Source organism: Elephantulus edwardii, unplaced genomic scaffold (assembly GCF_000299155.1).
Source record: "Elephantulus edwardii isolate Elephantulus edwardi_28Jun2011 unplaced genomic scaffold, EleEdw1.0 scaffold00296, whole genome shotgun sequence".
Taxonomy (NCBI): Eukaryota; Metazoa; Chordata; class Mammalia; order Macroscelidea; family Macroscelididae; genus Elephantulus; species Elephantulus edwardii.
In genome coordinates, this window is record NW_006400046.1 from 2,235,383 (window position 1) to 2,253,157 (window position 17,775).

General features: G+C 57.4%; 2 protein-coding genes across 4 annotated transcripts in view; one reads left to right on the top strand and one right to left on the bottom strand.

Moving 5' to 3' along the window:
• LYL1 (lymphoblastic leukemia associated hematopoiesis regulator 1) overlaps positions 1-4,426 on the top strand; it is a 6,120-nt gene extending 1,694 nt beyond the window's left edge. Inside the window, exons 4-7 of the mRNA XM_006900826.1 lie at positions 366-489; positions 2,387-2,603; positions 2,722-2,783; positions 4,297-4,426. Of these exons, the coding sequence (XP_006900888.1) occupies positions 366-489; positions 2,387-2,603; positions 2,722-2,783; positions 4,297-4,426 (533 nt within the window). The remainder of the gene's footprint in view (positions 1-365; positions 490-2,386; positions 2,604-2,721; positions 2,784-4,296) is intronic.
• NFIX (nuclear factor I/X (CCAAT-binding transcription factor)) overlaps positions 4,397-17,775 on the bottom strand; it is an 81,256-nt gene continuing 67,877 nt past the window's right edge. The window contains exons 9-12 of one of the 3 annotated variants that reach the window (XM_006900786.1): positions 16,693-16,868; positions 11,034-11,181; positions 8,934-9,025; positions 4,456-4,572 (exon numbers count right to left, since the gene is read on the bottom strand). In XM_006900786.1, the coding sequence (XP_006900848.1) occupies positions 4,558-4,572; positions 8,934-9,025; positions 11,034-11,181; positions 16,693-16,868 (431 nt within the window). In that variant the 3' untranslated portion in view covers positions 4,456-4,557. Of the gene's footprint in view, positions 4,573-8,933; positions 9,026-11,033; positions 11,182-16,692; positions 16,869-17,775 lie in introns of all 3 variants that reach the window. The other 2 variants (XM_006900788.1, XM_006900787.1) reach the window with 2 other exon arrangements.

A 17,775-nucleotide genomic window follows, 5' to 3' on the forward strand; every position in this document is an offset into this window, starting at 1 on the left:
CGGGGGCTGCCGGAGCACGCGGCCGTGGGCCCCGAGGTGCGGTGATCCTGCAGCACGCGGGCCTCGGCCCGGGGCCACCGAGACTGTCACGCGCAGCGCCTGCTCCGTGCGACTGGGTCCCCGAAGAACGGGTCCCTAGCATGGGTCAGGCCCTAGGGGTCTGGAAGGGCGTCCCCCCATCACCCACGCACTCTGGAAATGGTCTTGCATTCCTCTCCCCAGAGGTCCAGGAACCAACATGGCAGAGCGGACATCGGACCCAAGTGGTGCTTCTTTATTGCGGGGGTGGGGGGGTGTCCCGGGCTCCGGCCCCGGGGTTGGGGGGAGGTCCGGAGATCCTTTCTCAATGACGCCTCCTCCTGGAGTGCCCCGGCATAGCCGCCCCGCGATGGTGGCCGCTGCGCGCGCGCGCTCGGGCTGGAAGGCGCAGATGGAAGCCGACCACCCAGCCCTCAGCCACCCCGTTCCCGCAGGACGACGCGAGCGAAGGCTCAGGCGCTCTTGCTTTTATTTTTTCTTTATTTCTTTATTTCACATACACATTAGCCATTCAATGGAGAAGCCGGAGAGAGTCAGGCAAAGATGGTATAACAGAAGCGCAGTGACGGGGGCGGGCGGGGCGGGGCGGGAGGGAACAGACGGGCTGGCTGCCTACTTGCATTCCGCTAGGACACTGAAAACCCAGAAAACAAAACAGACAGTAAACTACCCTTGTTTCTTATGTATCTCAGTGCAGAGACGGGGTGGAGGGCAGAGAGGGGGAACCAGGCTGAAGGAGGAGGAGCGGAGGGACAGGGACGCTAAGGGGAAGCACACCAAATCCATTAGTACTATATATAGAGATACTCGTATATACTGCGTTTCTTAGCCTAAGAAGAAACTTGTTTGACGGGACGGGCGGCCTTTGCGGTCCGCGATGCTGGTGCTGGTCGGGCGCACGGATCTCCCGGGGAAGGGGAGGGGGGCCGCAGTGGGGCTGGCCCAGGCTGGCTGATGGGGGGGAGGGGGCGCCCCGGGGGTGGTGGTGGAGGGAGTAGGGGGGAGCAGAGGCGGGGCTGGGGTGCCCCTCGGGCTCTCGATTGGGGGACGAAAGTTCTCGTTACTTTATTGCTCCTTTTAATTTTTCTCTCGTGTCCCGGGGTTGGGGGTTCGTTCAGCACGGTTGGGGTGGGGAAGTGGTGGGTAGTCTGAGCCACCCGGCCCCTCTGGGACCCAGAGCGCGGTGTCCGCTCCGCCAGCACTGGAGTGAGAGAACAAGGCACTAGGTCTGCCGGCCAGCGCGGGGGGCGGGTGTGTAAGGCAGTTGACAGGCTGGTTGCGGGGTGGGGGGCTGTGTGCGGGCCGCGTGCGTGCGTGGGTCTGGGCCGATCCAGATCCATCGTCAGCATGGCCGGTCCTGTTCCTGGAGCATCGAGCCTGCCCCGCGCTCCCCGGAGCGGACCGGGGATGGGAGGAGTGATGTTGAGGGGGGCGCCGGGAGGGGTGGGTAGGGAGGAATCTACCAACTTGCTGAGCGCGCTCCCGATAATGCTGGTGAGGGTCAAGTTGGCATCTGGCTCAAAGAAGGGCGCTCGGGGGCGGGGGAGGGGGGACTTTGTTCGTTGGCATTGACCTCTGCGGGGATCCCCATCGCGCCCCCCGGTGCCCGAGCGGGAGGGGTCGAGGAAGGGGCGCTGGGCCCAGGGGAGGGGCGCCCGGGGAGACCCGCGGCCGGAGCAGCCCAGCAGCCGGGGCGCACGCCGCTGTCCCGTTCCGTTAAACTCAACAAAGGGATATGCGTGTTCCTAACAAGTGCTGGATATTTAACTGATTCATAAACTTATGTATAATAGTCTGTGGGGTTCTTCAAAGTACTTTAAAATGTAAAAAGCACCAGGGTTTTTATTTTTAAAATGTTTCTCTCGTCCTTTTCCTTTTTTGATCGTGTGTGTTGGTTATTTTGTTTTAGCTCTAAAATGTGAACGTTTCCTTCAGCCCTCCCACCGAAACCAAGAACGAACAACAAAACAAATAAAAACCCCAGACCATCCTCGTCAACGCAGGAAAAACGACTTAAAAAAAAAATAAACTGAAAACGAACCAAAAAAAAAAAAAAAAAAAAAAAAAAAAAAAAAAAGGAAAAGCACTCAGCTTTCGTTGCCCGCGCAGGGCGGGGCAGGCCCGGTTCTTTAGCGTCCCCAGAGCCGCGAGGACATTACAACAAAAATAGAATTTTTTTTTCCTTAACAATCTCTTAACATACAAAGATAGGAAAACTCTCCGATGCATTGCACTTGGTTCAATGAAAAAAAAAAAAGTTAATTTCCCCATATATATTTTTGTGGGGTGTTTTTTTTTCTTTTTCTCTCTCTCTTCTAACACGTCCCCACATTTCCTGTCGCCCTAGTTGCCCCTCGCTTGCCCCAACTTGGTTAAGCAACGTTCGCCCCGTGCAGCCCCTGGCTGGGCTCGCCCCGGCCGCCCAGCTGGCCTGCAGCTTCGGACCTGGACCTCGGGCGCTCACGGTGCACAAGGACGCAGGACCCCCGGCTCCCGCAGGCTCCGTCGCACCTGCGCGCGGCCCGATTGTCTTCCGAGGAAAGGGGCACGAGTGGCTGGGCCGGGTCCCTTTCGCTCCCCTTTCAGCTCTGACCCTGTTTAGCCAACCAAACTGAAAAATCATTGCACTTGACCAGGCGTCACGCCCGGTCCCCCCGGCCCCCCCCGGCCCCCCACCCCCAGCCCTCCTCCCATACCAGGGCAGCTCCCACGGGGAACCCCTACCCCCTTTTGTCTCAGTCCCGGTAAGCCCCCAGGGCTGCACAGTGGATGGTGGGGCTTCCTTCAATTGCCAATAAAAACTCCTCCCAGTGGGGAGCCACCTTGTGGCTTCCATCTGGGAGAGGGTGCCACCCCAATACTGCCTCTCTGCCTCACTTTAAACTCAGGCGTCCCTACAAGATGCACCCCACCCTGCCTGCTTGGGGCCACAGTCTCACAAACTAGGTTCACAATAAATAAAGCCCAGAACTCAGCCCTCCATGGTACAATATTGATTGATTTTGAGGATCCTGACCTGTGCTTTGTGTTTTCATAGAGACAGAGAGAGAGAAAAAGAGAGAGAGTATGAGAGAGAGAGAGAGAGGCACAACACTGGGAGGAGGAGGAGAGGGAGGAGGAGAAGCGGCCCAGGAGGACGCAGGGAGGAGGGAGTAAGGCACAGAAAGACACGCCAGAGGGGCCAGGTCACACCCTAGGGAGGTGGGGGCTTCGGTACTCAGCGCCCCTCCTTCCTGGGGGCCTTCTGAAGACCCTCTGGACAGGCCCCCCACAACTATCCCTTGGGGAGGATGGGGCTGTGTGGGGGGGAGCTACTTCCTGTGGTGTGTTACCAAACTGTTCCCAAGTTGCTCAAATGGAGTTCCCAATTGCAATGGCAAAAGACCCAAACGGTGCCCCATCCCTAAATAAAGAGTAAAAGACATTACAGCTAAAATCCAGAGAGAAGTGGCCCAGGGGGTGGTGTAGTGGAGGAAGGGGGACAGAGAAAGCTCCAAAACACTTGTGAGAAGTGTGACGCCCAACAACCCCCAAAGGTCGCCTACCTAGTGCAGGCTGCGGCCTTGGCCTTGTCTTCTGCACTGAGCGCAGCTGACTTGCCCCTTCTTCACCCGCCAGCCTCAGGCAGGGCTGTACTGGGGTCCTGACAGGGACTAGTGGGGCAGAGTGGGGGCACCTATATTCCAGGCTGGGGTGTGAAGGAGACCTGGGGGTGGCCTCTCCTCACTCAACGCACATCAGGAGGGTGGCCCTCCTGGCTTGAGGAGAGAAGGAAGGGGGGGCGGTCTATCAGGCAGAATGAGGCCTGAGGAGCATTCTGACTTCCCCCGTGGACTTAAAGAAGGGTCAGGTCCAGGAACTGCCTCAGTTGCTCAGGATGGAGTGGCCCAACGCCCTCCACTCAGGGCTCATTGGGGAGCACCCCTTCCCCACCTTGGTTCTTTTAGTCTGAGGGTGGGGTGGGGAGCACTGGAGGCTGTCCTGGCCCTGCATCTCTCAGTCCACAGCAACCCAAGAAAGAGGCAGTGAGAGAAAGTGGGTAACTGGAGGGACAAGCCCTCTGGCTCTACCTGCTGTTTTCTTCCCCTCTGGGTCCAAGTTGGTAAGTGGGGTTCCCCCGGGAAGGGAAAGGGTGAGGGGCAGGCCCTCAGAACCGTGCTGGTCACTTTGTTTGGGGATTCTGTTCCTTCCCCGAGGGCGGGATGGGTGGGGAGGAAGGCAGTTCTGTATCCCTTCCTTTCGTTTTGTCTTTTACAGTCTGTTTTGTATGTTTCTTTCTGCTTGGCTGCTGGTGCACAGCTCCACCCGAGACCCCTCGAGGGCTCTCCGAGAACTGGGCTGCTTCTGGGGGGCCTGCGAGGGCCCTGGGCCAGAGGAGAAGGGCTGAGTGGCCGACGTCGTCTAAGTTTTGCTTTTCGGTGGGGCTGGGCTGGGGGATTTTTCCATGTCACAAAATTTCTTCTGCCCCCTTTTGAGGAACCTCTTCTTTTTATTTTGTCTTTTCTTTTGTCGATCTTATCAGAGGAACCAGGACTGAAATGGGACAAAAAAAAACACAGGAGATGCTGAGGCTAGGTGGGGCAGCCCTCATCCAGCCAGACGACTAAGCGGAGGGGGGTTTCAGGATGCTGGGCAGCCACCCCCCGAGAAATGCTGCACCCTCATTCTCTCCAATCTCCTAAGGGAATCCCACCTCCCTTGAGACCCTGCCCCCAGTACTACCGAGTCCAGCTGGCCTTCCCGTGGGCACTGCGCCCAGCGGGTGGGACCCCATGGCTAACGCTGGCACAGACCTGGGATCTGGCCGTGTTTCTAATTGTTTCAGTCTTTGTGTGGGATCTAGAGGGTGGGGAGGATGCCAGGCTGAGGCTTTGGTCCTTAAGGGGTCTCAAGAGTGGGTGGGGTGGCCCAGCTTCTACTTAATACTCTTTCTGTTGCTTTGGATTAGAAGCAAAAATTCCTGTCTGTACCCTGAGCCAAGGTCCCACAGGCTGAAAGGCGCGGGGCACCACATGGCTTCGGTCTCTAGCAGTGCCAGGCCTGGGGGCGGGGGGACACTGCAGCCCACCATCAACAATCCTGCACATTTGGGCCACTAGACACACTGGGACCTGGGACTAGCTGGGCTGACAGTGCTTCCCACGAGACGTCACCAGGGGGCGCGGTTCCCCCATAGACAAGGCCTTGACCGCCTGCAGCACCCACAGCACCCACAGTTGACCAAAGGCCCTGGCCCCAACATGAGGTCCAGAGATGGGCTCTGCGCCCTCCCTGACCATCTACTCTGCTTGGGCAAATCCGATGTACCCTTGCAGCAAAGTGACAAACAAAACTCACTTGGGCGAATCTGATGGTACACTTGCATCAAAGTGACAAAATACTGAACTCAAGTCACCTGTTATTATTGGGTTTCCAAGGCTGTAAATCTTAATGCGAGGAGATTGTCCCCCTTTCTCCGGAGGAGTGGCTGGTGGGTTTGAACCACCAGAGACCTCAAGCCTTTTGGTTATCACTGCAACAAGTAACAGGCTAGGCCACAGAGGAGTCCCTGAAAAGGAGCCTCTGAACTTCTCTCTTGTGCTAGGTCAGAGACTCGGGCCCTGAAGGGCCAGGCAGCAGTATCCTCCCTGGGTACTGGCTCACTCACTTCCTCCCTAACTCTGCACACAAGCTGAGGCCCAAGGAGAATAGGGAACTCGCCCCATGTCACACACACACTTGTGGTCATCCCAGGGGGGTCTACAATCCCACTAGATGGCTGTGGCACCTTCTTCAGACACACGTGTGGAGCCAAAGGGATTAGAAGGGGCCTGCTGCTAAAGTGGCCACAACTCCTGCCCGAGTCACGGACCACACTGGCCATGTCGGAAAGGAGGTCTGGGAGATGAGGCCAGTTCTAAGTCCAGACAAAATCTCCAAAAATCCCTTTTGAATAAGCCTGCAAACCAGACAAGCCCCCTGCTTGGGTTCTGGTTAGAAAGTCAGGGTGCAAAGCACCATGAGAATGGAGACAGCAAATTTTCAAGTCGGAAAGAGCCTCTGGGGTCAGCGAGAACTTTCTGCCATCGTGGAAATATCCTGTACTTTGTGCTGTCCAAGGCAACAGCCTCGAGCCACATGTGGCTTCTGACCACTTTATATGTGGCTTCTGTGACTGAGGAACTAACCTTTTCTTTTTATTTACAGTTCATACATTTCAGTAGCCACATGTGGTCGGGAGTGACCACACTGGAACCGACAGGTCAGGGACATCTGGGAATGTTGTGGGGCTGAGGCTAGTGCGTACTGAGCAAGCAGAGATGCCAACCTTCTCGCTCCGGCTGGGCAACGTACACAACAGCGAGGGGTCCACCCCCTTGGGACTGGGGAGCACCTGCCACACACCCAACCTCATCAACTGACTACTGGCCAGCCAGGTGCATGGGGCCTGACAAAAGCCCAAACTTTCTGTGTGCCCAACATGAGCAGCAGAGGGCCAGGTCAGCAGCCGACTCCTGGGTGTCTGGTCCTGGCCTGCGGCAGGGAGCTGCAAGCGTGAGGCCACGAGGTTCTCCTGGACTCTTCTGTCAAGGTGGAGACTGCTGAAGCCTAAACCTCTACCTGAGGGGAGGCTCTGGCTCTGGTGTGAGTCCCCTTTCCTTAGAGAAAGCTGGCCAAGGCCCTGGGGTCCCCAGCGCTGAATGGAGGAGACACAGCTGCTAATGCTCCAAGACGGTGGGCTTTCCTCAGGGGAGGGAGGGAGTCTTTTCTAGAACTGGAGTTAGGGACAAAGGAAACTCCAAGGGGGCTCCCCGACACCCCCCAAGGATCCCAAGACGGGAGGGGGGATCTGCTGCCAAACCCGGAGGGTCCTTTTCTGCTCGCCCCTCCCTGCTTCCTGAGCCAGGTCCAAAACTGATTAAAACGAAGTAAAAAGCGCTGCCCAGGGAATGACAAAATTACTAAAATTCTCTTTTCTTCCCTCATTCTATTGTTCTCTCTCCATCTGGTGCTCCAGAGATCAGCTAAAGTCACTGGTTACTGTGGTAACCACCCCTCACTGTACCCCCCCACACACCCGTGCAGCCGCCGCCTGCCCCCAGCCCAAGGGCTCCAGGGCTGGCTTGTCCAGCTCCAGTCCTCCCCCTGTGGACACACCTGCCTGTTCAGGGGCCCCCAAGGCACAAACTTTAACATCAGGGAGGAAAAAAAAATTGTTTCCCCAACTTGCCTCAAACTTTGATTGGGCTCCAACATCTCTAAGCAAAGTGAGCACAGCAAGTGGAACAAGGGAGAAAAAAGAGGAGGAGGGGGAGGGGAGGGGGAGGAGGAGGGGGAGGAGGGAGGAGGACTGAGAGCAGCAGCAAGAGCTGGAGTGAGCGGGCAGGCGAGCGGGGAGCTTCAGGGCCCGGTCCCAGAGCAAGCTCCGGAGCTGCAGTTGGGCTGCAAGGGCAGTGGGAGGGAAGGAGGGAGGGCTGGAGGGGGCCATGTCGCCTTAGTGCCAGCCCAGAGCCAGGGGAGTGGCCCGCCTGGTGTCCCTTCCTCTGGCACCCCCTCTCACCCTCTGCCAGCAGGGCTGCCTCGGCCTCCCTGGCACAGAGTGGAGGGGGCTGGCTCCAGCCCCTGCTCAGAGCCATTGTTTTTCTTCTCAACACCCCCAAGTTCAAGTTCATCTGGGTGTTACATCATGTCTGGTTGCTCCTGGAAACCAGACGGGTCAGACGTGACTCTGGGGAAAGGGGGTGGGAAGCTGGAAAGGGGTGAAGTTCTCTTCCCCTCCCCTCCTTGCCACTAGGGAGCTCTGAAGTTTGAAGTTTGACAAAGTTTTTTGCCTTTTTTTCCCCCTTTGAGGGAGGGAAAGGAAAAAGGGGGGGGGAACCTAACCTCAAACCACACACACAAAACTTCCATCCAGCAACTTTCTCTGGCCTCAAAGCAGACTTGGAGCGGGATCCTGAAGAGGCTTTGGCCAGAGGCGGATTTCCCGGGCTGAGGAAGCTCAAGCTCTGGGGCCTCTCAAAGGCTGCAGGCTCACAAGGCAGCGTTTTTGGTCAAGTTTGCAAAAGAAAGAGACTTTTCCTTCTTTTTCCTACGTTGGAAAAAACCACCTATCTTTCAAAAACGCATCTGCTTTGTAGGTGAGCTAGTCCTTCCTGCACCCAGGGCCCTGCCTCTGTGGGCCTATCCAGAGGACCGAGCCTGGGAAGGCCTGCGTATGTGCACGCCTGAGCACACGTGCACGTGGAAAGCTGAACCCCAAGACCTCCAGCGGGACAGCTCAGGGGCCAGTCCTTGTGACAACGAAGGGTGGTGTCAGCGGGGCAGAGCCGCATGGGGGCACTGCAGCCTGGCCTCCCCTCTAACGGGATTCATCTGGACTCGGGGGAGGAGCCCCTCAGGCGGCAGGAGGCTCTGCCCTGGCCTTGGTGCCAAATTCTGCAGGCACGCAACCCCCTCAAACTCTTCTGTCCTCCCCGGTCCTTGGCCAAGCCCACCCAAAGCTAAGGAAGAGAGGAAGGCTGGGGGCCAGAACTGCCCGCTGGAGCAGGGAGTCGGATCAGGGAGAAAGCAGAGGCAGGCCTCGGTTCCAGGCTTCCATCTTCCACCAGGCCTGACCCAGAGCGCCTCCAGCCCTGGGTCCTTGGCAGCCTTCCCCAGGGCCGGGCTGTCAGAGCTAATTATCCAATTAGCTGATTAGCCAGGGAGCCTGGGGGCTGCCTGGGGAGGCAGGCTCAGCTGGGCGCAGGGAAAAGCCTGGGCCCTCCAACTCCACTCTGGCTTCCTTTCCCTGATTGGCTAAAGGACCCAGCCTGCTCCCAAACACCAAACTGCCCCAGCTCAAGGCTGCTCGCTGGTCTCTCCAGCACCACGCAGGCGCAGGCACCGTGGAACCGCGGGCTGTGCCGGCCTCTTACCTGAGACTGCTGTGGGATGTTCAGAAAGTTGCCGTCCCGGGGTCCGATGCTGACAAACCGGTTGGCAGAGGAGGCGCCTGTCGCTGTGAATGCTGTGGGAGCAGGGGAGAGAGGGAGAGACCCATCAGGCCTTTGGGGTCCCTGAACACTGCCCTTCAGGGCTGCCAGAAGAGGGAGAGATAGGGTTAGAGTGCTCTGGCCACATCTAAGCTGGGGAAGGACAGGGCCAGGAGGGGCAGCTGGGCTGGCAGCCCTTCCAAGCCTGCCCTTCCCACCCCAAGCCAATCACCTCCACACAGGAGTGACCCCTTTCCCCCTGGCCAGGAACACTCCCTGCCCCCCCGGACGGGCAGTCACAGCCATTCCTCTTCTACCTTGGCTCCTGGAAGGGGAAGGTCCTGGAGGCTGACCCAGGGCCAATTCTTTCCCTCTAAGAGGCACTGGGTGGGTGGGTAGGTAGAGGTGTCAGACAATCCTTGTCTTAAAAGACCCTCAGAGGGTGCCCAGCTCTCCAACTGTCCCACTCACATCTTGGTGGAGGCTGTCCTGGTCAGATACCATTCACCTCTCCAAACCAGGAGACCTACCTCCTTGCTCTACCCAGTGCTGCTCTGCTCACACCCTGGGTGGGCAGCAAGGCCAGGTGTCCGGGGAACTCAAATGGGGCCCAATCAAGGACTAGGCTGGACAGGTTCAGAGAGGGGCTGCAGTGCTGGCTGCCCGGCATGGGCCCAAGGATACAGCGGCTCAGGGCAACAGGCCCCCTCTGAGAGATGACCCAGGCCAAACGGCCTGTGTTCCTGGCCTGAGAGAGTGGAGGCAGAGGTGGGCAGAGGAGCTGGCAGGGCCCCAGGGTGCGGCCGCCTGGATCCGCTCTCTTGGGCCCAAGGAAGCAAGTGGACATAGCACCCTGAGCTCTTCCTGCAGGATGGAATAGGCCCTGTCCCATAAAAGAGGGGGTGAACTCAGAAGGGAACAGGGATGTCACAGGCTGCTTGGGAGGCCAATCCAGCCCCCAGCCCCACCCCCAGGAGTCGTGCGCTGGACACCAGATTGTCCATTACTGTCTGGGAGCCCCTCTAGCCCACTGCCCCCCCACCTCTACTGCCTGTGAGCTCGTGTCTGATGGCGGATGCAGGTGGGAGGATGGCATGGAGAAGGTGAAGGAGGGAAGAGAACACAAACCATGAGCGAAAGGGAGAGAGAGAGCGGTGACGAGAGAAGAGGTGACATGGCCGCCCGCCCAGTGCTGCCTCTCCTAAGCCTGTGGCCTGCAGGTCACCAGAGGGCCCAGAGCACGCCCCACCCACCCCACGGTCAGCACGGTGCCCCCCCCCCCAACCTCTTCGTCTGCTCTTCACGTCGTCGGGTCTACCTTGGGCTGCTCAACCGAGATTTGTCTCCCTTTGTCAAAATTTGTCATTAGTTTGGAAAAAAAAAAAAGAGAGAGAGAAGTGATGGAAGCAGAGGTCCCACCCGCCCTGGTCCTTGGAGCATCCAACCTGGGAAAGGAGCAGAGAGGGAGAGGAGAGAAAAAAGTGGAACAGGAACCCCAACATGAGCCTAGTGGCAAGGGCTGCCTGCTGCACCTGGCGAGGCCCAAGGCCGTGGGAATGGAGGGGAGAGGGCAAGGCAAGAGAAGATGGTGGTGACGTCGCCTTGTGGTAACACTTAATCCTTGTTGGTGTAGGGGAACAACAACGGAACAACAGAAAATAAAAACGAAACACAAAAGGACAGCAATCACGCATGGAGATGTCATGGCTTCGCCTCCTCACTCCACCCAGCCAGCACCCTGTCGCCGCACCCCACTGTGCTCTCCCTCCCGCCCCCCCAGAGGGCCTGGACAAGGGGTCCTGCTGGGAGCAGCGGCCCGGGGGGCTCGGGGCTCGAGGGGGTGGTGGCTGGTGCGACTGAGGCCCAGTGGGGCCAGGGCGGGGGGACAGGGGGGGCTTGGCTCTGTTCTTGTCCGGGAGATTCAGTGGCGCTCTGGGGGGGGGGGCCTGGCAGCGAGGAAGGGGGCGCTTCCTTTTGCAGTGGAGACGGTTTGGATGGGCCGGGGACGCTGGGCGTTGTGGTTTGGTGTCATCGTCCACTTACAAGGTGATGGAGGAGTCAAGGCGGCGCCGTCTGGGGCAGTGCTGGTGGATTTGGAATCAGGCATAGGAAGGGGCACAGGTCTGGCCACTGGAGGCGGCGGTGGTAGCAAAAATGACCCCGGGACTTTGCCCTGGCCGCTACCGTTGGGCTGCGAACAACATAAATAGAGTGACGCATGAAGGCACATCACACACAGACACACGCTCCCTGCGGGCCAGGCGGCGGCGGCCGGCCCCTCGGGAGGGCTCCCTCGCCATGCCAGCTTGCTCCGGAGAGCAGGCGCTCCCTGTGGAAGATGCAGAATCTGGTTCCTCTCATCCGGGGCCCAGGATGGGTGAGGATTTAAGGCCTCTCTTGGGTGTCTTGGGTGTTTCTCTTTTTTTTCTCTGATCCTCTTTTGAAGTTGTGGGAGGGGGAGAAAAGGGGGGTATCCGACGGGTGTGTTTATTATTTCGTAGGGAAAATGTTTTAGGTACAAAAATGTGCTGTGCCACCTAGTCATGTGAAGCCGTATCTAGAAGTTCTCGAAGACCTTTTCTTGCAGCAGGAAGGGACAGGTCAGCCAGTCAGCTCCCTGGCCCCCCGTACGCCAAATCACACGCACTGTGCCCCCCTCCTGTGGACTGGGGCAGTTGACCCAAGTGAAGGCCCCAGGTCGTGACCTCAAGTAGGACCCCCAGACATCCAGGGGAACATGCCTCCTGGCTGGGCGGCCCGTGTCCTCACGCATTCCCCACAGACAGGAGTTTGGGCCTATTCTCGAAAGACCAGCCTAGGAGAAAAAGCCATGACGGCCAGCTCCGGTCCTCTGCAAACTTTTCCAGTGGTGCCCCCTCTGGATGATACCCACAGAAATCCAGGGGCACAAAGCCACCAGTGTTCACTCTTTGTCCTCTGTGCCCTTCTTTAACTCAAACTCAAGTGGCCCCCTCCAGGTTCCTGTGGCCTTGTGCGAACCAGTCTTCAGGTCAGGCCGAGGCTTCCCTCTCACAGGCAGCTTCCCTGACAAGACCGCCCTGGAGTTCTCACGTCCCTCCCACTACTCCAACAACGAGCTCGGGGTGGCCTGGCCTGCAGCGTGCAGCCGAGCTCTATGCCAGCTCCTTTTCTGCCGAGGAACGAACGCTCTGCCCTCCCGGCAGAGATGCCGAGAGAGGCTGCCCCGTGCTCTCTAAGTGGTGGACGAGCTGACCCATTCCACCTCGTTGTTGTTGTTATGTGACGTCGAGTCGCTTGCGACTCATAACGACCCTATGTACAACAGCTCTAAACTCCGCTCTGTCCTGTGCCAATCTCATTGCCTCCGACACACCCAACCCGATTACCCCAGTCACTGAATTAATCCACCTCATAGAGGGCCTTCCCCTCCTAGCCAGCCCTGTCTTTCTGTCCTTGATTTCACCTGCTTCATGACAAGGTGGGCACCTAGCCCAGGCATGTCACCAGCATTATGCCTAGTCTCCCACGCACCCTCTAAGCAGTTTGAAGCCAGGGGTGATGCGCCCCTGGGGGACAATGGCAACGTCTGGAAACTTCTGGATGCTGCACAGGCCACAGAGAACAGAGGCCAACGTGCTAACACTTGCTAACGGTGTCGTGGTGGAGGAGACCTGCTGTAACAGAAGCTCCACTCTCTCCATTTCCTAACTGAGAAACGGAGGCAGGTAGGCTGTTTATTTAAGGTCACCGGTTACCACGAGGCCAGGAAACCAGTCACACCTACTGAATGCAGGCCTCTTGCACATCCTTTCCAGAAGCTGGGAGTCCCGTCCCGTGCACCCGGAGTGGGCTGCGGTTTCTCTCTTCCTCTGAAATCTCCCACGGCTCTGACTACATCGGACACAAAAATCAGCTCACCAAGCAGGAGAATCCAAAGCACCCACTGATGGGGTCCTTCCACCACCCAGGTCTTCCCCTCAACCCCCAGCCCTGCCAGTCACTCCAAATCTGGCAGTTTCCGGAACTCAGCCTGGCCTGGCGGGGCTCCACACTCGCCCACTGCTGAACACTGTCTGGGTAGCCCTTTTCACCCTCTTCTCTCGAAAAACCATCGCGTCTGTGGGAGCCATCCAAACTCTGAATCTCAAGTGTTCTCTCTTGTCCTGGGCTGCTTGGCTACTGGCCCCCTGACAAGACCGCAGAACACCTCTTTTGCCGCAGCCTATGTTTTTCCCAAGTCAAGGGCAGTGATGTGACTTGAACGGAACCTCCTCTTCAGCCTTGTAGATGTAACCTCTGGGGATGACCCGCACACTGGCCTCTGTTCCCTGGGGTTCTCTGGGATGTCTTCAGCCCACTGTCCTCCCCACGCCTAAGGACCAGCACACACCTCGGTTTGACGTCCTGTTCTGCTAAGGGGTTCCTGGTCACTCTTAATGACATCTCCCTGAAAGGTCTCTGACAAAAAGACTCGATCCGCAACTACCGCTCCCCAACAATGCTGGCTGGAGCCCACCGCGCCTCAGCTGGCTCCTGGCTCCCAGAGGGCCAGGTTTGCAGCTTTGCAGGTGGACACTGTGCTTTCACCAGCAGCTGCCCTCCCTTCCTTCCACAGCTCGGCTTGGTCCGGGAGCTGGGACAGTTCTCCCAGAGCATAAACTCACTGGTTGCTCTGTCAAGGCCTTCTTGAGCTCAGTTATGGAAGGGTGAGAGGTCAGGGGCGTTCCATACACCACGGTGGCCTCCGCTTTCTTCTGAGCTGCAGAGCCTGGCTGCCCCACGACACCCCTAAGCCCCGACAATCACTGAGTCTATTCTGACTGAAGGCATCCTCTACTGGATTTCTGAAGCTGTAAACCTTTACGTGAAGAGACTATCAATATCAAGCTTTCTCACGTGGATTTGAAATGCTGACCTCTCAGCCACGACACCATCACAGCTCCTTCTGGCTTCTCCCAGAGAATCTTAATCACTAACCCACAGGTAACAGTAATCTGGGCCCAATACAGCTGGACACTGAAACCTACTGGCTTACCAGCTCCAGTTTTTACTAGTAATCTCCAACTAGCCCCTCTGTCAGTTAGGATGCTGTCATTGAAATTAGTGCACAAATAGATTTTTAAAAATAACTAAAAATCTCAAAAAAAAAACCCAAGTAAAAATCTCACAGTCGTGTGACTTTCCAGTGCCCAAAGCCTTGTCAGCTGTGAGTCAGAGGGACCTAGCAGGCCTGGTCACTCTGTCACTGGGGGTCAGACGTGAGCTCCCGCCCAGGCCGGCCCCTCGGGCTCTGTGTCCTTGCCATTGCTGATGGTCTCTTCTCTCGGCCTGAAATGCAGCTTTCTGCCCGCTGCAGCTCCTCAGAGTGCAGCCTCCGCCCGGCTGTGGCCTTTGCTGCTTGGTTCTTCTGTACTGGAGGACTTATCTCGGGGTCCAAGGATGAGCTAGAGAGTATTTGTTTAGGTTTATTTTCCAGGACAGACGATCAACAATGTCAGCTTCTCAGGGAGGTTAGAAATATTCCTCTCGACACTACATCAGTAGTTCTCAAAGTGGGCTCCCTCGGCCGGCGATAATCGTGTCAGCATCACCTAGGAACTTGTGAGAAATGCACATTCTCGAGCGACTGGGCCAGCGCTCCGTGAGTGAGGCCCAGCGACCTCTGGGGACCTCCGTGCACATCATGTCTAGGAAGCGCTGTCCTAAAGGCGGGCACGGACAAGCGCAGGCCGGCTCTAGTCCTCCCTGCAGCGGGTCACCTGCAAAGTCTCAGCCTCTGGTCGCCCGCTGCCCACCATGTAGTCTCTAGGATCCATGGTGCCTTCTCAAGCCTCACTCAAAAGTTGGGTTGGGCCTCTCACCCGGTGCATCCCCACCGACCATTCTCGACTCTTCCATACAGTGAACACAAGACAAAACACAGCTCACCCCAGCTGGGTTACATTCTCGGAAGGAGCGGACAGCCCGATGTTCTGTCCACTGCATTTTGCCCTGGTCAGCTTCAAGCAAGAGCCTGCTGCAAGATGAGAACCTTCCGGACAGAGGGAGCGATCAATTCTGACCCATCAAGGGACTGGCCAGGCCCCAAACACGCAGGCTGACCAGGAGATTGAGGACCCTTTCTCATGTGGGTTGGGTTTAGTTTTTTGGGCTAAACTGGTCCTGAGATCAGCCTCATTTTGATTCCAAATCCCAGAGCCTCTACAAGTGAGAGGGCGGATGACACAACATTCTTGGTCATTCTGATCTTGGAAAGCCAAACTCCAGACCCCAGGTCTCTTGGGGACTGCGTGATAAGCAGGTGGCAACTTGAAAGGTCACGTCCATCTTCACTATGCACCCCTAAAAGTGGATGGAGTGTGTCCAGAGAGACGAGAAAAGCTACGTGCACCAAGGAGCTGCAGAGCCAGCAAGGGACACCTTGCTGAGCAAAGGGGACAGGAGACAAGGAAAGCTGAAGGTGAGAGAGAGCAAAGGGCGGAAGAGGAAAGGCTCTGAACACGGGGAGCAGCGAGGGAGAGACAGGCTCCGGGCGTTACTGAGCATGGCCCTCCTCTCAGGCTTCACCCCAAGTTCATCAGCACTCCGCAACGTCCACACCAAGCAGGGCACACATGAGACAGTGGCAGGGAGGCAGCCCTGTGAGGGCACCGAGGGGGCTTTCAAAGCACCTCTCCCAGGGAAGGACCTCTGAGCCTCCTCCCCGAGTCTCTCACTGAGGTCTCTAAGCTAGGATGGCTACACTGGAGAAGAGCCAGGCTGTTTCTGCTGCGGGTGCCACAGAAGCTCCCCAGAGATCTAGAGAACGCTGTGTTGTAACTTGCGTCGTCCCCAGGAGGGGAGCCACGGCTCTTAGAAGACCACATGCGGGCCTCTCTCTGCTCCGTGGAAGAGCCATCTCTAGTTCACGAATGTCTCAGATCATTCCTTTCTGTCTTGAACGGCCTTGAACTTCTGCTCAGTGACCATGACCCTGAGGGCCCACTGACGGAAAAGGGCAGCAGCGTCGCCGAAGGCCACAGGGAACGACATTCTCCCAGGGTTCTCCAGAACCCTCAGAGAACTAAGGTGTGGTGACACCTGTACAGTCAGGCCACCAGGAACCTCTGCAACAGCTGCCATGAGATGAGCCTTTCTTCTAGAAAGGGGCTCCTGACCGGAGCATAATCTTACCCCTCAGGGCACCCTCAGCAATGTCTGTGGGCTTTCTTGGTTATCATGACCAGCGGGAGGGAGGCCTGGCATCCAGTGGGTCAAGGTCAGGGACGCTGTTGGACATTTCACCAGACAGACTTCCCACAGCAAAGAAAGATCAGCCCCAAATGGCAAGAGAGTGGTGGCTGGAAAACCCTGGTCTTGAACCTACTACATCTTGTATCTCTGAGGTTTGATAAGGGTGCTAGCAGTTAGGAGTCCAGCACCGGGCTGGACAGATCAGAGTTCACGCCTGCTGGAGTCACAAGACCACAGGGAGGACACGGAACCTCCTTAAGGCAGGCCCAGCACTCTCCTCGCCCCTCTGGACCATGGTGCCCGGGACTCGGTCTGATAAATGGACCACCACCCTCAGACCCCGAAAATGGAGGTGTTCAGCACTGCCGAAACCCTCTGCTCTGGCCCCCGCAGCCGGGTTTTCTGATCCTCTCCCTGTGAGCCCAAAGACAGACAGACAGACACAGAGATGAGACTGAAGTGGGCCTTCTGGGCCCTCTGGCCTCACCTGTCCGGTGGCCTGGCCCGAGCCGTCTGAGCACACAAACTGCACAAACTCCTTCAGCGAGTCCTGTCCGTGGTGATGGTGGTAGCGGATGGTCGGGTGCGTGAAGTACGGACTCGACTGCTGGATGATGGACGTTGAGGGGAAGTGCAGCGCTGATGCTGTGGCCCGGGGGCTCCCTGCACGCATGGGGGAGACAGAGGTGTCAAGGACCCGAGGGCAGAACCAGTACTGATCAGAGGAAGGAGGGGCCAGAGGAAAGGAGACCAGGGCAGGCTCAGGACCAGGAACTGGGTGCTGCGAGGGAGGCACTGACCCGAAGGCTGCACCCACACTCGGCTGCAGGGACAAATACTATTTTAGTGCATCAGGCACATGTGAAAACTATGGCCCAAGGGCTAGCCTCCAGTTTTTGTAAACAAAATTTAATGGACACCAGTATTACGGTGATGGAGGGCCATAAAAGTGCACAAAGCCTGTCTTTCTAAAAAGCTTAATGTTTGTTTCTTACGGTTTTAATTTTTCAAAATGTTGCACAAAAATACTGTTTCTCCTAATGACTTGAGCTTTTGGTTCTCTCTTCACCTTTGCACCCAAGAAGCCACCTGGCCTCAGCTTCACCAGGCCTGGCCCTGGGTGGGTGAGGACAGAGTGACACCTCTGTGGGGCTCTGGACGGGAGTCCACAACAAGCACGCACACCTGTCTTCTCAGAGAGATGAGCATCTGGCCACTGCCACCAGGGCCACTGCCACCAAGGCCACTGCCACCAAGGCCACTGCCACCAAGGTCACTGCCACCAAGGCCACCATTCTAGCGGCTCTGCCTCACAGCCATCACACACTAGGACGACACACACACAAGTTTTACCCCTGCCATTGCACAGTAGGACCACACACACACAAGACTTGGACCCCTGCACACTAGCACAGCCGTCACACTAAGACGACACACACACATCTTGGACCCCTGCACACTAGCACAGCTGTCGCACACTAGGACCACACACATGCATGACTTGGGCCCCTGCACACTAGCACAGCCTTCACATACTACGACCACACACACACACACACACACACACACA